The sequence below is a fragment of the Trachypithecus francoisi genome, unplaced genomic scaffold (genome assembly GCF_009764315.1).
Source record: "Trachypithecus francoisi isolate TF-2019V2 unplaced genomic scaffold, Tfra_2.0 Lachesis_group9, whole genome shotgun sequence".
Taxonomy (NCBI): Eukaryota; Metazoa; Chordata; class Mammalia; order Primates; family Cercopithecidae; genus Trachypithecus; species Trachypithecus francoisi.
Genome location: NW_022681474.1, coordinates 11,782,553 through 11,802,721, shown reverse-complemented (window position 1 = coordinate 11,802,721; position 20,169 = coordinate 11,782,553). Strand labels below are relative to the sequence as shown.

Sequence of the window (20,169 nt, the reverse complement as noted above, 5' to 3'; positions counted from 1 at the left end):
TATATTGTTCTTTCATGTCTTAGATCATTTTCCTAATGTCTTTTAGCTCAATTCAAAACAGTGTGTTATAATTTTGCTCTGCTTCTTTGAGCATTTCTTCCTGGTGTGCAATCATTTCCTAGGGGATAGATTCTGTTCCTTGTTTTCTTTTTTCATAGAGTGATATTGTGTAGAATTTGACTTTGAGAATTTTCTGTTCCATTTTAGTGTGAATTTAGTTTTCAACTTGTACACAAAATCTTGGTTCAGATAGCTTTTCTGACTTCACAGCCCTCCTTCGTATTGTTTTTATGGTAACTTGCTTTCTGAGGCCGCCTGGCTCTATTACTTTCTCCACTTCTATCTGGACTTTGCCTTTCCTTTTTTTTTTTTTTCTTCTTCTCTATTGGCCCTATCTTGCTCAATTTTGATTCAATTCCCAGCAGTTTCTCCTTACTGTGGGGCCAGGAAGTTGAAGGGAACCCTAACTAGTCACTTAAGAGTTCCCAAGAGCTAAGCAGTGTAGGTAACCTGAAAAGTTATTTTGAGATATGGGAGAATAAAGTGTTACTCATGGGTGCTTATTCAGTATTGATTAAGTACCAGAAACGGTAGATATGTACACAGTTTTGCCACTGCTGGCACCAGCAGGGCTGAATGAAAGTGATAAATGGTAAGTGGAAAGTACTGCAGGGACATACATGGCTGTTCACCTTCCAGTTAATCAATCCTGCCTCCGGCAACAAATCTTAACTACTCTGGGCCATGAGAAAAGGATTTTCTTTTCTAGTGACGACCTTGCCCCCAAGATAAATAATGTGTTCCTTAAAAAAAAAAAAAAAAAAGAAAACTGGCTGGTTTTATATTTTAAAAATTTTTACTTTTTCTCTAACAAGTACCGACAGCCCTTGATTTACATAAGATTCTCTTCTGAAAAACTTAAGTAGTGTTTTAATAGGGTAGCCACTTCACAGCAGTGATGACTCTGTCAGGGGAGACTGTTTAGACAGTATCTATTCCAAAGACAATTCATGAACGTCCCTCAACATAATCTGCTTCTTAGGGCAGTGGCGCAATCTCATCTACTGCAACCTCTGCCTCCCAGGTTCAAACGATTCTCCTGCCTCAGCCTCTCAAGTAGCTCGGACTACAGGCATCTGTCACCATGTGCAGCTAATTTTTTTTTTTTTTTTTTTTTTTTGTATTTTTAATACAGTCGGGGTTTTACCACGTTGGACAGGCTGGTCTTGAACTCCTGACCTCAGACTCTCCCCCCACCTCAGCCTCTTAAAGTGCTGAAATTGCAGACGTGAGCCACCGCACCTGGCCTCAAAGTAGTTTTCTTGTGACTATAGCCAAAGGCTTAACTTTTTAAAATTGATTTTTTTAGTTTTCTAGAGTCTTTGTTTTGTGATGTAATATGCATTCCTTTTATATGAGAATGAAATATCTTTTTTTCTTTTAGAAAAGAAAACGCAGAGAGAAAGATGATGATGTTGTAAGCCTTAGCAGCCTTGATCTGAAGGTAAGCCCTGCTGCCCTGTTAAAGAAAAGCATTTAAAAATATGCAGATAGCATTTTATTTCTGTGCTACAAGAATAATGAATGCTGGTTTGGGTTTTTTGTTTTTTGGGGTTTTTTTTTTTTTCATTTTGTAAGTGCAAAAGTGAATAATATTAGCTCACAGACACCGTCTTTTTTGCTATTCTGCTTCTTTGTTAAGAATGAGGGAGAAACTACTCTCAAAATATTAGGCTATAACTACTGATCACAAACACAAATGCCTAAGGAGACAGGCTGTGTAATCTGTGTGAAGGAAGGAGGGACGAGAGGGCCAGTGGTGAAAAGAGAGCCCCGGGTTCTAGCCCATTGTCACATGTAGGACTGTCAAAACCTGGATTTTTATGTGAAATCTGAATTTTAAATGTTGAGTCCATTTTTCTTAAAAAATACATGCAAGCAAAATAGCTTGTCTGTAGGTCATATGTGGCCCGTGGGCTTCAAGTATGTGACATAGGATAAACTAACACTCAGCACACACTTTAAAATACTTGAAGTTTTCCTATATGAAATTGTGTGTAAGTCCCAAAACCTAGTATCTTTGGAATTACTAACATCATTTTTGCCGGTTGGCAAATTTTATTGTAGCATCTTGGTTTTGGAGAGTCTTTTTCTAAGGTTATAAAAGAGTTATACATTTTTAAATGCGATTTTTAAAAATGTTTCATATTATGTTTAACAGCAGCAGCTGCTGTTTCTTTTTAAAGACAAGATATTTTCTAAAAGTTAAATTTTTATAATCTGCTCATCAACATTTTAGCAAATCCAGCAAGTCAGTTTTTTTCTTATTTTGAGTACACAGTGTCTTCATAGAAGAATTATGTGTTTTAAGTTTTAGGCATTTTGCAAAACAGTTTTAGTTGCATTTAAAATATCTTGTATTCAAAAAAAGAAAAAAGTATGAAATGACAACCTTGATTATTTTTAGGTATGTTTCAAATCAAATACAGAAATAGTATTTATAGTTTGCCACAGTAAAATACATGGTCTTCAACTAAGCTTTAGCAATTATCAATATATGGATTATTTTGAAGCAAATCCTAGATGTCATGTCCTTTCATCTGCAAATATTCCATTCTATTTATTTATTGTCTGAGATAAGAACTTTTTTTTTTTTTTTTTTGAGATGGAGACTCGCTCTGTCTCCCAGGCTGGAGTACAGTGGTGCAGTCTCGGCCCCCTGCAACCTCAGCCTCCTGGGTTCAAGCGATTCTCTTGCCTCAGCCTCCTGAGTAGCTGAGACTACAGGTGTGTGCCACCATGCCCGGATAATTTTTGTATTTTTAGTAGAGATGGGGTTTTGCCATGTTGGCCAGGCTGGTCTCAAACTCACAGGTGTGAGTCACCATGCTGGGCCTTAGATAAGAACTTTTTAAAAACAATAAAATACACTTTCTACAAAACAGTACAAATAACAATAATTCCTTAATATCAGATTCAGTTCAGAATTCATGCATTTTCTTGAACCTGTTTGTGTGTTTTTGTGGGGTTTTTTGTTTGTTTAGTTTTTTGTTTTTTGGTTTTTTGGTTTTTTTGTTTGTATTGGTTTTGGGTTCATTTTGTCTGTTTGTAGTCCAAATAAGACACATACATTGTGATTAACTATATCTCTTAAGTTTCTTTTAGTTCATTGGTTTCCCCTCTAACTATTTTCTTGGAATTTTTTGTTGTTGAAGAAACATGACATGCAGGGTTTTCCTATATATCTTTTTATAGCCTGAATATTTACGATTGCATCCCCATGATATCATTGACTGTGTTCCTCTTTTTCCTGTATTTCTGAGAAGTTGGTAATTAGATCTAGAGACCTGATCCAGTGTGGTTGTTTTGGGCCATGTACTTACCTCAAAAAGTATATAATGCCTTTCTGTGATGCTCTCAAAATGGATGTTCATTGCCTACATGCATTTTTTTCTTGGAGGTTGCAAGGTGATGACATGTCTTTATCAGACTCTGTTTATTAACTGGAATACTTCTGTAAAGAGAAAATTCCCCTTATTAGCCATTTGATTACTCTGAAGTTCTGATTTATAGTCAGAGCAGAACAAGTGCTTGATTCTTTTCCTTTATCAGTTTTCAAAAATAATGAGTTCTATTCATTATCTTTCTCTGAAAGTAATGATTTCTTTTTCTTCTTAGTATTATGAACTAATGCATATAAATACTTGTTTTACATGGATTCAGTTTTTTTTTTAATTTTGTTTTGTAGAAAAGACAGGGTCTCACTATGTTGGCCAGGATGGCCTCAAATTCCTAGCCTCAAGCAGTGCTCCTACCTCGGCCTCCCAAAGTGCTGGGATTACAGGCATGAGCCACCATACCTGGCCTCATTTTAGTTACTCTTACGGATGCCTCACATATCAGTCTTTGGCTGTTGGATGCTATTTCAGGATGGTTCCTGTGTCTTTTGACATGACCTTTATCTCACATCCAGTGGCTTAATAGCCTCCTTGCCTTTTAGGATGACAAATTATTGCAGATCCTATTTTTATGCTCTATGCCTGGAATCAGCCATTTCTCAAAGGAGTCTGGCTGCTTTGGGAAATGGTAGAGGCTAAAATCTGGGCATTAGTAATACTCCCTTCTACTGGATTAGTCATTGTTGGTAGGCCTTTTTAATGAATAGGGCTAGGAGATAAATCTAATTTAAAAAAACAAAATAGGAATTTATATTGAAATTTCAAATTCAAAGATAAAGGGATTTAACTTAATCTTATCAGTCTTACTATGTAGAGTTCCTTCAACTTCACCAAAAGTCCAGAGACACTGATTTGATTTATACCACAGTTCAAAGACAACAGCTTGCATAACTATTAATGATTACTGAAAACATTTTATGTTTTCTTGCATTTTTCAGCTTTTTTTAAACCTTTAGGTTGTAACATAGTAGGGATGAACAGTCAAATTACTGTGTTTTTAAATTATTACACTAACTTCTGTGTGTAATTACACCAGCAGCTCATTTGGTTTTTAAAAATTTTTTATCGTTTAAGAATTACTGCTTTTTAAATTTATCTTATAATTGTGTGACAAAATTATTTGGATTTTTGAAGTCATTCTACAGAGGATTCTTGTTCCTATTCCTGACTCTTCTACCCTACTCCCTCTTTCAGATGAAATCTTTTTTTTTAATTTTATGGTTTATTCTTCCACTTTTAAAATACATAAGCAACTATATATATATATATATACATATATATAGTATTCCACTTTATTGGATGAACTGTATGTAGCCTACTGTCTTTCATTATGTTTTGTTTGTATGTTTGCTCTTTGCTTTGGTATATCTTTTGATATTTAAGTAGGTTTGTGTTTTTGTTCTAATGGTTATCATTATACTGATACCTTATGTAATGCCTTTTGGGCTACTATAAATGGGTTAATCCGTATGAGCAGTATTTTAGTTAACTAGTACTTCTCCCTACCCTCTTTCTCTTCTGATTTGAAGTACTATTGCTTGACTTGTAGTTATAATTATGCATTTAAGGCAGGAAGTGAGCTTATTTTACTTTTCATGTACATTCACCACTTTCCTCCCATTTTTAAAAATAGTTTGTCAGAGCTTTTAGCCATTACAAGCTATACTGTAGACCCTGCTAACCATCAGGTAGTCTTAATTCTATGGGTAAATATATATTTAATTCTCAGCACCAGTCCTCATGTTGAGTCCTTTCTAGTTTTTTTGTTGTTGTTTGTTGTTTGTTTGTTGTTTGTTTTTGCTTCTGAAGCTCATTCTCTAGTACAGGGGTCAGCAACCATGACCACAAGCCATATGTGACTGGTCTGTCAATGTTTTGTTTATAGCTGCCTTCGTAAACACTGCAGCATCTGGGCTGAGCAGTTGTGACAGGAACCATAGGACCTATAAAGCCAAAAGTATTGACTCTCTGGCCCTTCACAGAAGAAGTTTGCTGACCCCTGCCCCGGAGTTGAGTAGATTCTCAGGCAGTGTTCGTGGTGTTCCCCAAGTACTTGCACATTGCATGTTCTTTTCAGTTTGTTTGCAACCTTTATATTTGAAGGTTCATTTGGATGCATATGAAACTCCTGGCTCACCTTTTCTTTCATTGAGTATATTTAATATTTTACTCCATTGTGTTCTGGCATAAAATATGTCTGTTCAAAGTCATAATAAATATGTAGTTTCAGGTCATCTTTTGTTTTAGGAACTTTTTTTTTCTTGAATTATACTTTTTGGTATTTATTCTATTTTGTTTCCCCTCTGTACCCTTTATGTTTTGTTGGATCTTCATCTTTTAAAATCTTTTCTATTTATTACTTTTTCTCAAAACTTTTTATCTTTTTATTTTTAAAGCCATCCTCCTTTTTTCCCTAATGCATTAGGCATTGTACTTTTCATTCTGAAATAATTTTCTTATTTTTAATTCTTAGTTCTATTACCTCTCATTTCAATTCCTTCTCCAGTCACCTAATTTCTGAGTCTTTACGTTTTTTCATAGCTTCTGTAATTTTCTTAATTTACTTCACGCTGTAGAGACATGATTCTACTCCAGTCTCCGTTTCTTTATAATAGTTTTAAGTGGAATTCTTAATATTTCTGTTGCTCATTTTTCAGTGCAGTAAGTTTCCTGTATGGTGAGAGGAATAGGCCAGAATAGCCTTTTCAGCTTCATAACTCTAGAGCTCCCTCCTGTGTTATATTCACAAGGTGATTTTTTCAAAGTATGGTTTCATCCTTTCTGGGATCTTTTCTGCTCCCTTTCTCTTTTATCTGGAACTTTTCTTGTCTTTGCTTCTGTTGCCCTGTTCTTCTCAGTCTGGAGTCTACTCCTAGGAGTTTTTCTCAGAGAAGATTCAGTTTCGAGAGTTTACATGGGCCAGATTGCTCCAGCACCTATTTGCATGGCATTGTTCTTGCTCTCAGCCTGAGAACAGGATCCTTCAGAGCCTTTCCCAAATTAGGCTGCTATTCTGAGACTAGTATGCCATTGAGGCTTCAGGGGAGGTTGAAGGGATTCTCCTGTTCTCGGGGCCATCAGAAAAGCCCCATGCCGTCCCTCTGCCTCATCATGCACAAATGCTAATACTTTGTGGGCCTCATAACTGTCTGGTTTGTCACTCTGCTCATATTTTGAGGTTTAAGGGTAATCTTTCTCTTTGTTGTGGATTTTATTTGTGGGTTTTCCTTTTTTTTTTTTTTTTTTGGTTATGCTACTTGCTCTGTTTTGTTTTTTTTTTTCTTTAAAAGTAAAGACCTGTCAAAGAATTAACTTATTAATGAGTTACCCAATATTATAGAAAAGCTGATCAAAGGACTAGCAAACACTGACATACACTAATCACTGAAGGAAAGAATGGTGGACTGAGATTACCAAATTATATATAAAATATTAATATCCTCATCTGCATCTCTACCTACAAAATTTATTTGCATTGCCATGAGTTTTCTACAGAGTTAACTTTTACCTTTTCAGAGCTATAGAAAACCCTGCTCAGTAACAAATAGTGAATCAAACAAAAGGCTTGAAGTTCTGATGATCCCAGTAGATTAAACTGTATTTATACTTTGAAAATAATGATTGACTAAAACAGAGATACTCAACCCTGGCTGCAGGTCAGAGTCACCTGAGGGCGGCTTGTGTAGCAGAAGTGTGCTATGGGACCCTATTCCAGACCAATTCCATATATGAATGGAGGAATAGGGGAGGAAATGAGGATAGGTGACATTGGGACCTAGGAACATTTGATTTTTCTTTTTATTTTTTAAAGATACCAGGTGATTCTCCTGTATAGCCAGAGTTAAAAACTAGAATGTGACATTCTTAAAGTTATTACTCCCTCCCCCTGATTTTTGCTTGGACTTACATCTAAATACAACAATTTTTATGTAATAAGCTAAACATAATCTGTTAGTACGATTATTTGATGCCTATTGCTAGGAGCCATTCTACTTTATTTGCTTCTGTGCCTGAGATATATAAAAAAAATAGTAAATATTGAATGAATGAATGAAGTATTAATAATACAGGTCAAATGAATGACATAAGACCTTGGACTTACATAAGCATGTAACATGATCATTGTATTATGTATTTGGACTTTGGATACCTTATATGAAGAATTTAACTCTGATGCCAATTGAATTTTCATGTTATGGATCATTAGCTATTTTGTCTTGAAGCTGTGATTGTTTATCAGATTTTTCTCTAGGTAAAATTTCAACCTTTTCTTATTAGGCTGACTTGCTTCTGTATTATATATACAATTCTTCATTTTTAAAGAACATAGTATTAGTTTTCCAAATGTGTTTCTCAGCTATGTATGTTAGCAACTACAACCTTTCCTTTTTATTTTGATAGGAAAGAGTCAAAAGTGATTGTTGACTTTGTTAATGTGAAATAACACTGGCACGAGTAATACTGAGCATATTTTTGTGACTTTTAAGTTCTTTAACTCTGATAGTTAATGATCATAACACAAACCAGAACACTTCTAAAAAAAGGTTTTCAAGTTTATTCTTTTTCTGAAGCTTCAAATTTAGGATCTCAGTTTCCCTAGAAGTTAAAAGGCTATGTGTATATATATACACACACACACATATATATACACATATGTATACACACATATATACACATATACACACATATGTATACACACACATATATACACATATGTATACACACACACATATATATACACATATACACACACACACACACACATATATATATATATTTTTTTTTTTTTTTGCACACGGTGTTTTGCTCTTGTTGCCCAGGCTGTAGTGCAGTGGCTCCATCTCGGCTCACTGCAACCTCCGCCTCCCAGGTTCAAGTGATTCTCCTGCCTCAGCCTCCCAAGTAGCCGGGCTAATTTTGTGTTTTTAGTAGAGACAGGGTTTCACCATGTTGGTCAGACTGGTATCAATCTCCTGACCTCACGTGATCCACCTGCCTCAGCCTCCCAAAGTGCTGAGATTACAGGCGCGAGCCACCGCGCCCAGCCTGGGGTTATATTTTGAGTATTGGTATACTCTGCCATTTTTAGATTAAACATAATAATAAGTGTTTTAGTCCTAATAAAATAACATATAAATGATAAATAATTTTCAAAGCATTGTGATTGCTTATAATTATAATAATGTCTTGGCAGTTTCTGACTTAACATTCCAAACACCACTTTGGAGAAACAGCCTCTTTAGAACCATGACAGGTAATTTGATAATGTTGCAAGGCACAGATTTGAGTAGTGTGAAGCCAGCTGCCATGTGAAACCTAGTCACTTACCTAGCTTACTGTTGCCCTCCACCTGCACTTTGACTTAGCTATGATTTCTACTGGTTGCCTTATACGATAAGAAAACATTGTTTTGCTGTGACAGAGGTCCAAAAAAGAAAGCCAACTGCTGGTTCAGGTGTTGATATAAGAAAATGGTGCTCTTGGCCAAAAATATAAAAGTTAAATACAAAACAATTATTCCCGATTAGTACTCCGAGAAGCCATTGAACAATACAGAGCTATTTATCTTTAAGCTTAATCATTCCTAGACTGCAATGCATTTAAATACTTATGTCTCCTTTTTAGTATATGAATACATTGTTCTGGCAAAAAATTGAAACTTTTTTTAAAGACCTCTTTTACTGCCTTCAACCTCTGAAGTATCCAGTTATTATTTGATGTTTGTCCAGGTCGTTTTGTTTTTATTTATCCTTTTTCACACAGTATGTGTAATGACTACAGATATGTGATTATTGTGTATATATGCTATAGCTTGCTTTTTTAAATTTATGTTTTATTGGTACATATAAAGCAGGCTCCCTAATTCTTCTTGGTTGCTATATTGTATTCCATAGTGTGTTAAGGTACCATAATCTATTTAACCAGTCTTTTAAGACTGGCTATTTTTTGTATATTTCTTATTTTTTTCATATTAAAAACAGTGCTGCAGTTTACCTTCTTGTGCACAAGGAGAGACCATGTTTGTGTCTCTATTAATAGATGTTTAGAAGTGAGTTGCAAGTTTTAGTTTTGTTAATATTGTCTATTTGCCTTCCAAAATGTTTGACAAATGGATACTATTCTATCAGTTTATGATAATATTCATACCCGAGTACCCTTTTCAACTCTATATTTTCCCTAGTATCTTAATTTTTACCAACTATTGGGATAGACAACCTGACAGAAAATCAGGAAGTAGAAGATTTAAACAACACTCAGACCAAATGGACCTAACAGACATACAGAGCACTTCACCCAACAACAGTAAATTATACATTTTTCTCAAGTGCATATAGAACATTCCAGGATAGACCATATGTCAGGCTGCAAAACAAGTCTTAATACATTTATAAAGATTGAAATCATACAGACCATTTTTTTGAACACACAGAGTGAAACTAAAAAGCAGTAACAAAAGGAAATTTAAAAATTTATAAGTATGTGGAAATTAAACAACTCATTATTATAAACAACCAATTAGTCAAAACAAATCACAAGGGAAATTAGAAAATACCTTCAAATAGAGATGAAAACATAACATGCTAAAACTTACGGAATGCAACAGAAGCATTGCTGAGAGAGACACTTATAGGTGTAAACACTTTACATTAAAAAGTAAGAAATATCTCAAATCAGTACCCTAACTTTATTCCTTAAGGAGGTAATAAAAAGAAAAGGAGTCTTAACCCAAAGCTGGCAGATGGAAGGAAATTAATTAAAAACGGTGGAATAAATATAGAATCAAAAAAACAATAGAGTAAAACCACAATATGGTTCTCTGGAAAGATTAACAAAACAAACCTTTAGGTAGACTGACTAAGAAAAACAGAGAGAAGACTCAAATTAGTAAAATGAGAGTGGGGATATTACTACCATATTGTACGGAAATAAAAAGCACAATATTAATAAAAGTACTGTGAATAATTGTATGCCAAAAAGTGGATAATCTAGATGAAATGGACAAATTCCTAGAAACACACAATCTACCAAGACTGAATGATGGAGAGAAAATCTGACTAAACCTATAACTAGTAAAAAGATTGACTCTGTAATCAAAAACCTCTCAACAAAGAAAAACTCTGAATGAGATGGCTTTACTGGTAAATTCTACCAAACATTTAGAAAAGAATTAACATTAATCCTTCTCATACTCTTTCAGAAAATCAAAGACAATGGAATACTTTCTAAGCCATTCTAACAGATCAGTATTATCCTGATAACCAAAGCCAACACTACAAGAAAAGAAAACTATAGACCAGCGTCATTTCTCAGCTGCTGGCAGGTTAGGCATTCACCAGTGGCAGTGACTAAAGCAGCCTTGGTAAAAGAGCGCCCCTGCTGATGGAGTACACTGAACCTTCCTGCCTGCCATTGTGGCTCCTGTGCTCACGGGTCTGTTGCACCAGCACTGGAATCCACAACGTCAATCACTGGCACCTTAGAGTCTTCAATAAGCGTTAACATGAGAGACAAGGGTCCTTCCACTTTGTGGCTGTTCTCATAGGCCCATCCATATGCCTCTTCTCCAAAACTGATTTCTACCTTTTCATTCTTGGTTCCTTCCAAGCTCCTGACCAATCAATCAGCCACCCCATTTGCCACTGCCCAGGAGCCTGTGTCTATCTGTATGTCACGCCATTTCTCCCTTCACACAGTGAACAACCAAGTGCACTGCTGACACTGGAAGTGTTCTCCCTTGCCACTCTCTTTAGGATTACCACTGAATGGGATGCAGTGCAGTAGTGGTCCATTGTCTGCTCATAGCAACATATGAAGCTAATTCATGTGTGAATGAGGGCCCGATTTTTCTCTCAGTGGTTTTAGAGACCTACTCCACCCCTAAATGAGGAGTTGAAGAAGTACCAGTGTAATGTACTAGGTTACATGGCAGTCTGGGCCATCTGTTCATGTTATACTGATGCCCTTTGGTCTTCCTTAAGCCAATCACAAATGGACTATTTCCTTTGTATAACAGATTGCTGCTGTACTTCCCAACCTTGTGATTCAGTTGATTTGACCCTGTTTGTTTTGGCCACCTCTGCTAGCAGAGTTAAATGATGTTCGTAGCCAGGGCCTCACTCTAACTAGGTCTGCCCCACACCTGGGGCTTCTTTTCAAACCGGAGTCATTTTCTGCCGTGGAAGGCATAGCTTTGCTCTGGAGCCCTAAGGCTCTGCATTGCAGTTCTCTTCCTGGCCTTGCCAGAGCATCACATAGCATCTTTGTCTACCATAAATACCCCAACCTTGATGTGATATATACCAGGTCATATGGCCTGAACAGCAGGGCAGTTTGCACCAGAGCCTGAAGGTCCTGCTACAGAGACCTCTGTTGCTCTGGGACCTACTCAAAACTATCACAGCAACATTCCCAAATATAGCAGATATTCCCTGCAGAAGATGAAGAGTCCTGCTAGTACTGTGCCTAGGAGATGCAAGGTGCAACACCTGTCCTTTCCTGTACAGGGGAGATCCCAGAAAGCCTCAGGTCGTTGGATCTATTAAAACTTTTCCAACATGGCAACCCCTGAATTTTTGTGGCATGCGTTTGATTTACTGGGATATCCAAAATACTTTCCACTTCCTTTTCACCAGGTCTTTTTGGTATAATGTTCTTAATATAGTGGACCTGTATGATGTTCTGTGGAATATCCAGGTCCTTGCTGACTTTGTGATAGAAAACAAAAAGTGAACAGCTTCAGGACATGAGCAAACACAGGCTGCTGTCCTCCCCACCTAAAAGCTAACTACTTTTGACCCTTCTTACTAATGGGGATTGAAAAGAGCACATAGGCCCGATCAGTAACGAGAACCATGTAACAAATGCTAGATGATTTGTTGGTCTGCTCCAGTAGACTCGACATGTTGCACAAAGCAGCTAAGGCTAGAACTACCGCTTAAGTTTACAGTGGTCCACTGTCATTTACCACAGTCCATCTCATTGTAAGAGGCACTCAGATAAATGGAATGAGAATCTAGTGAGACTATCACTTGTGCAGTCTGTAACTTTGATGGCTAATCTCTGCATTTTCTCCTGGTGTGCAGTACTGCTTCTGACTTACCATCCTGGCCCAGGTGTAAGGGGTGAAATTTCAGGGACTCCCGCTTAGCTATTCCCACCATGGTGCTGAGAAGATTATGAAAGTTCTCTCAGCTGCTTTTTCAAATCTTTTAAAGCAGTTAACCAAAGCCAGCCAACACTACAATCATTACAATTACCACTGCCCCTCTCTTGTTCATTTGTCACCACTACTATGTAAGGCATTGCCTCACTACTCGGTGTCTCATCCCTATTCATGCCTGTAGTCCTTGTCACCATTTTACTAGTGAGTGAGTCTGTTTCAGAGTCCCATCCTGATCTCTAGGACCTGTTTCTGATCTCTAGGACCATTCTCAGTGTCCATATTTTAGCCTAGGTTCTCCCTCCAGAAATCAGAGCCTAAAACGAGGACTCATTGACAGGTGGTCTTTTCTTGAGGTGTGATCCCAGGAAACAAGCTAGGGAAGTGAAAGAGAGGAGGCCCACGCAGTGTCTAATTAAGTTGTCACTACCATGGGCAGTGGGGTAGATCTCACCGGAACCCTCTGAAGAGCTGTGTAAAACACACCACAGACTTCTCCTCTCAAGGGACTGACGAGGAGAGCTTTTATCCTGCAGCTCCTGTGCCCCATTAGTCAGCAAGTGGCCTTTCGGGTGTCCATTGTACACGCTCATGGCTACACGTGTGCACATGCCACACAGCAGCATCCAAGAAGCCCAGGGTGGAAGGCAAGAGATGCACAGTGCAGCTGAGGCAAGGGACTGTGGGGTCAGTCCTGTGGGGAGCCAGTTGCTATGGCAATGTCAAATTGGGCTGAGAAAACAGGAGGCTGGGCACAAGACACAATATCGTTTTGTCTTTAGTTTGGGGCCTTAACTGAAGTTCAGGGAAAAATGGAAGGAATCCCATTCAACAGCCTGTTACAGAAGAATAAGTGATCTTACGTTATACCGGAAGTTATTTGTTACCTGAAATAAAAAGTCACCACTAACAGTGCTGATATCCCATTGGATTGGCTATTTGTGTTGTCGTCGCACAAAAGAACCATTGTTTTGACAATACTAAACTTACTAGCATATGAGACTATTTTGTTTAAAGTGTGTCTAATAATACTTAATTGGCCTGAACTGATTTTTTTCCCCCCAAATCAAATTCTTAGTACTAAGCTTGGAGACTCAAATCCACATATAACTTCATTACTAATTTCTTTCATACTCATCCAGTTCAAATGTAACTCTTTTTGTTTTTAAGTTATTACTAGATATTTTGGAACTCTGGTTTCTTAAAAGTTCTACTTTTCAATTAATACTTCCTTTTTAGTAAGATTTTAAATTTTTTAACCTATTTTTAGTGAGATACAGAGTATATGCTTGTAATCTTGAACTCTAGAGTTTTAAAATGGAATGTAGTTTTCTCATATTTAGAAAAAGTTCTTAAAATATTTCTTGTGAATTGTGGAATCTTTTTCATATACTTGTATCATTTTAAAATATATGTTTAATTTAGTAATGTAAGGCATGAAGTCTGTACAAAGACTGAAAATACAGATTTTACTGGTCATATTTTTCCACAAATTAAGAACTTGTTTATGTAGTCATCTATATAATGTCCTTAAAAATACAGTTAAAAAATAGGTTGACAATTGCATTTCACCGTATCTCAGGCAGAGGGCAGCAGAGAACTTAGATTTTGTTTTCTCTTTGCCTGTAGTATGACTTCCCTAGTCTAATTTCCAGTTGCTTGTTATTGTTCCAGGTAAAAGTAAATAATAATGCCTAGACCAAAAAAATTAATGATTATTCCTAAGCACTAATTTATTTCTAAATTCCAAACAGTTTTTCACTTGAAAGGGGGAGAACAGGTAAGTAACCTAACACTCCTTTTCTATACATAAGAGAAACATTATCTTTCTCTTTACCTTTACATAACTCAGTTAAGTTTATAAATTCTAGATGTTCTGCACAAAAGACGCTAACCAATCTGTGCCTCAGTTATGCCATTTGTAGAAAGTTACACCGTTTGTAGAAAGTTATACAAATAGTTGCTGTTGGCCAGGCAGGGTGGCTCATGCTTGTAATTCCAGCACTTTGGGAGGCTGAGGCAGGTGGATCACCTGTGACCAGGAGTTCAAGACCAGCCTGGCCAACATGGTGAAACCCTGTCTCCACTAACATTACAAAAATTAGCCAGGCGTGGTGACACACTCGGGAGGCTGAGGCATGAGAATCACTTGAACCCAGGAGGCAGAGGTTACAGTGAGCTAGGATTGTGCCACAGCACTCCAGCCTGGACAACAGAGCAAGACTCTTGTCTTTAAAAAAAAAAAAAAAAGGAAAGAAAAAAACTCTTCTGGGCCAGACATGGTGGCTCATGCCTGTAATCCCAGCACATTGGGAGGCCAAGGCAGGTGGATCACCTGAGGTCAGGAGTTCAAGACCAGCCTGACCAACATGGTGAAACCCCATCTCTACTAAAAATACAAAAATTAGCCAGGCATGGTGGCACATGCCTATAATCCCAGCTACTCGAAGGCTGAGGCAGGAGAGTCGCTTGAAACCGGGAGGCGGAGGTTGTGGTGAGCTGAGATCATGCCATTGCACTCCAACCGGGGCAACAAGAGCAAAACTCTAGCTCAAAAAAAAAAAAAAAAAAAAAACTCTTCTAAACTTAAACAACTGGAACTATTTTATTATCTTTTTACCTACCTCATGTCTTGTTATAAAAAGGCTATAAGGCAGCTAATCTCTCAAACGTTTTTATGGTTTCCTCTATAAAAGTATTGGCAATTTAGTGAATGCCACTAGCCTGGGACTCAGGGGACTTTGGTTTTAAACTTAGTCTACTGTTAAGTCAGCTAACATATACTGAGCACTCAGTGTGTCTCAGAACATGTGGTGAAGGTTTTACATGGGTTATCTTAATCTGGACAGTGTCACAACAGCTGAGCAGACCAGAGTCAGGTCTGTTAAGCCACTGATTAACGAGGTACCTTTGGACACGTTTCTTAAACTTGGTCATTCCTAGTTTCTTCCATCTCTGAAACTGAGATAGTAAGTACTTTATAGAGTTGATTCAATAAGATAACGTGTATAGAACTGTAGCACAAAGTAGACCTTAAATTTTTCTATTTTTCACCACTACCCGTTAAGTTTCCTTGTGAGAAAACTGGAGGATGGGTGAATGGTCTCAGAGGACCTGTGTAGCCCTCCGCTTTTCTGTAGCATTGTGACAAGGCTCAAGATTCTTGAGTCTAGTTGAACTTCCACATGTTCATCGTTCCTTTTTTAGATGCTGTCTACATTTGGACCCCAAACCTGCACATTCAAAATGAAACTAAGATTTTAGTGTTGGTGAGCTGGGGCTTTTGTGAACATGGCTGTGATCAGTATACCCTTTCTGTTTTCTATTTCTGTTTTTACATATAAAGACTTCTGCCTTTACCTTTTGGGTCCCCAGCTGAAGGAGAGAATGAAAGATATCCCCTTCTCCTCATTATCTTGGCTCATTTCTGTCGGAACTAAGTGGAAAAACAGTTTCAAGACAGACATTGGGTAAGAATCCCAGGAGAACTCCCAGCTGCTTCTTTCCTAACTCCCACTGCACGTCATCCTTTATTCCCTTAGAAACTATGTGGCCGTAAAGTGTGGCCTTACTTACGCCGTATTTTAACTGATGAAGCTAACTGAACTGAACTGCTGGGGTCTAGCCTAGGCTGTTCATATTAGCTCTGAGAATGTAGGCAGATCACTGTTCGTAAAACTAGGAGTCCACAATTGCTCAGGTGCTTCTACTTTCATGCTATGTGGAAATATCTTCTACAGTCATCCACTCTTAAGGCCAACCACATCACACATACTGCCCAGGGCAGACTGGACAATAGAGAGTAGATGATGAAACAGAGCCAATCTCCGTTACTTTAAAAAATAAAGCAGAAAGATGAATTATTACCATCATCTCATATATAAAACACACGTAGCTACAGAAGGGCAGTGGTGGTCCTTCCTGCAAGAAGTAGCAACTCTCCTGCAAACCTTAGGCAATTACTTTTTATAGATTATTTGTCTTTATAAATGGTCTGTGCCCACTATTCTTCTGTATTCAGTCTTCAATATGCCTGTAATTTGCCTCTATCTTTACTCCACTGAAATAGCACACTTGAGATTCTCATTAAACTTGTAATCACTAAATCTGTGGCTTTTTTCTTACACTCCTTAACCTCTTTGCTATAATTAACATTTTTTTCTTCCCTTGGCTTTTGCTTTGTTTCTTTCCTTCTAACTACTCCTTTTGCAAAATTCTTTTTCCCTTGGCTTTCCTCCAAAGTTAGATCCTTGGACCATGTTCTTTTTGTCCAAATTTTCTCTCCTAGGCATCTCATTCACTCCCATAGCTTCGATTTTGATCTCTGTATCTGACTCTCCAGCCTAAATCTAGCCTCCAGCCTCTTTTTCAGGTTTTTGTCCAACATTTCCACCTACCAGCAGAATATTTTCATTTGCATGTTCTTCCACCGCCTCAAACTCAGTATATCTAAAATGTAACTTAGAATTTTCTTTCAAAGCTTGTTCCTTCTTATTTCTTGATTTGCACTAACAGTTACCCCTCCTATTTAAAAAATTTTAGGCATCTGTGACTTCTTGCATATATCATTTTCCTTTTTCCCTACTACTCCTACTTTAGGCAAAGTTCTTATTGCCCGATTGTGATTTTTGCATTATGTTTTCAGTCATCTTTTAACCATCTTAAACACCAGTCATGTATATCTTATTACAACATGGCTCTCATTATCTCTCTCACCTGTTGAGTACAGCCATCTGTTCCATCTTTACCCGCAGCCCGTGACCCCACAGTGTGGGCTCACTCCCTCATCCTCCTCGAAATTTTCTCTTGTTCAAATCTATGAATAGTATTACATTCAAGGCCCCACAGACATAACATCTTAAACCTCTTCCTGGCATTGTTCCCAGCCGTGTCTTAGCTTAGAAAACTACCTGAAGTGGTTTCTCCTCCGGAACTCCGGTAGCACTTATTAGCTACACACCTTAGTTTTGAATTTGCAAAAGCTGTCTTCTGTTATCTCTTCAAGTGGCCCACCTTTACACAATGGTCTCTTTGGCGGATATGAAGCCTATTTTTTTTATTCCCCAAGTATCTAGAATAGTGACTTTTATATGATAGATTTCTCTGATTCTAATAAATCCTAAGAATAGAAATATTTTTCCAACATACTAGCATCATATTATAGTTTACAGTATAAAATTTTACCATTCCAAATAGAATAACAAATTTTGTGTTTAAAAGGAAATCTGCTTCACAGCAGGCCTGCCAAGCCAACAAAAGTAGTGTTCCATAGAGGAAAAGATTTAGGCTAGAAATTTGGAGACTGTCACTGGTCATTGTCATTATTGTCACTTCACCTCTGTGAGCCTCATTTCTTCACCTGTAAAATGCGAGACTTTTTAAGCAGTCTTTTGCCCCTGTGAGGACTATGTCAAGATCAGTTAATTCAGTTTAGAGAAGGACCCTGTTATACACTTATATGTAATATATACATGCTATGTATACTCTATAGAGAGAGAACAGAAGTCACCTGTTATAAAATATCTAGTACACAGATCAAGTTTTTAAAAAATACAGAAAAAATATCTACCTCCAAGTCTAAGCAATACTGACTTTTGAAATCTGAAGTAGCCCCGTTTACCTGTAACCTCATGGGAGATTTTCTTCTGGAAGAGAGGTAACAGAAGTGCACCTGCTGTATTTACCCTGCTAGTCTTAAGAAAAAGTAGGCCGGGCGCGGTGGCTCACGCCTGTAATCCCAGCACTTTGGGAGGCCGAGACGGGGGGATCACGAGGTCAGGAGATCGAGACCATCCTGGCAAACACGGTGAAACCCCGTCTCTACTAAAAAATACAAAAAACTAGCCGGGCGAGGTGGCAGGCGCCTGTAGTGTAGTCCCAGCTACTCGGGAGGCTGAGGCAGGAGAATGGCGAGAACCCGGGAGGCGGAGCTTGCAGTGAGCTGAGATCCCACCGCACTCCAGCCCGGGCGACAGAGCGAGACTCCGTCTCAAAAAAAAAAAAAGAAAAAAAAAAAGAAAAAGTGGTGGGAACTATTTAAAGACTTCGATAATTTTATAATTGTGAATGTGCTTGCACTTCTGTAAGATAAAAGCAGGTTTCCTGGATAATTAGGCTTGTCTTCATTATATACATTGATCTAGCCCTATTGAACAAGAATTTCTATTTCCTTGTTTGAGTTGTCAAGTTGTCCATACTAAACTTAATCCCAGGCAATAGGGTTTTATAGGAAAAGTCTCCCTGTGACTAAGCACTAGAGTAGATAATGTAACAATTTGTTTTCCTTGTGGAATGCATTTTAAACCAGGAAGAGAAGTTTCTGTCCTACTTGAACCCAGCTTCACTCTCCTCCCGGGCGAAAGCTGAGAGGCCTAGGTGTGCCCTGCTCTCAGTTAACTAAAGTCACGTGGTGGTGGGCCCCGCCCCGCCAGGGCCCGCTTGGCTGTGGCCCCGCCCCCGAGCCCTGGGGTCGGTGCCTGCTGCCTGCGGCTCTCAGAAGCGTCTGCTACGCCGCGGCGAGAGGCATGGGCACGTGGCTGCCGAGGGCGGCCGAGCTCTGGGAAGAAAAGCCCGTGTGCCTCTGCCTAGCGTCGCTACGGCGCTGACTGGGTGTGGATTGATTGGAAAGGTTTGAGGGAGTACTTGGGAAGCATGGTGGCACATGATGAGAGTGGAGGTCTCCTACCTGTTAAAAGGACCATCCGAGTCCTAGATGTCAATAACCAGTCCTTCAGAGAACAAGAGGTAAGACTTTTAAAAGAAACATTAGGCAAAAGGAATGTTTTCTAACTCCACAGAGCTTTTAAGATTTTTAACAAGGTATTAACAGTACAATTTTAAACTTTTGATCTTGTTTTTAAAATGTATGTTCTTGATTTATGTGCAAGCTTGAAATGTGTTTAGGGACTGTGGTCTAAGTTTAAATAGTTTATACATAGCATAGCTGGAGTGTACACAGCTTTTATACCAAAAAAAAAAGATTTTAAATGTGTGTTACTCTGGTTACATTTGTCACGTTTCCGATGCTTAATATAGTTGTTGTTTTTTTTAACTTGAATTTATATCATCGAGTCTTAGAAACTACCTTAATGGAGCAAGAGGAAAAGAATTCTGTTCTTGTAAATCAATGCTAGTGAACAAATTGCACCTAAAGTGCAGTCTGACGTGGTGTGCGTTTTTCTTCCATCTGATAAGTTCACTGTATGCCACTTTTTTCTTCAGAAAGAGACATGTTAGAATATTTAAACCAATGACTCATTATTTTTACCCTCCTTGCTTTGTCTGAAGTCATTGTTTTTTTTTTTAGTCTTTATGAACATTTATCAATATAAATCAAATTACTTTATGCCATTTTATGTAATCTTGATTTACTGTTGTGTGATATTCTGTTTATACTATATATTTTAATATATACTACATTGTCACTTATATGCTAGGAATAGTGTTCCTGCATTCAGTTAACTGTGTATCTCTTGATTGTGGTAGTGGTTTCCATCTCTGTACACATGTCAAAACTTACCTAACTGTGCATTTTAAATATGTAAAGCTTAT

The 20,169-nt window shown here is 37.8% G+C and overlaps 1 protein-coding gene across 2 annotated transcripts in view; it reads left to right on the top strand.

The window, feature by feature from the left end:
• Positions 1 to 20,169, top strand: part of NET1 (neuroepithelial cell transforming 1) — a 47,492-nt gene that overhangs the window by 16,175 nt on the left and 11,148 nt on the right. Inside the window, exon 3 of one of the 2 annotated variants that reach the window (XM_033208360.1) lies at positions 1,445 to 1,504. In XM_033208360.1, coding sequence (XP_033064251.1) covers positions 1,445 to 1,504 — 60 coding nt within the window. Of the gene's footprint in view, positions 1 to 1,444; positions 1,505 to 19,061; positions 19,363 to 20,169 lie in introns of those variants that run through there. The other variant, XM_033208361.1, reaches the window with a different exon arrangement.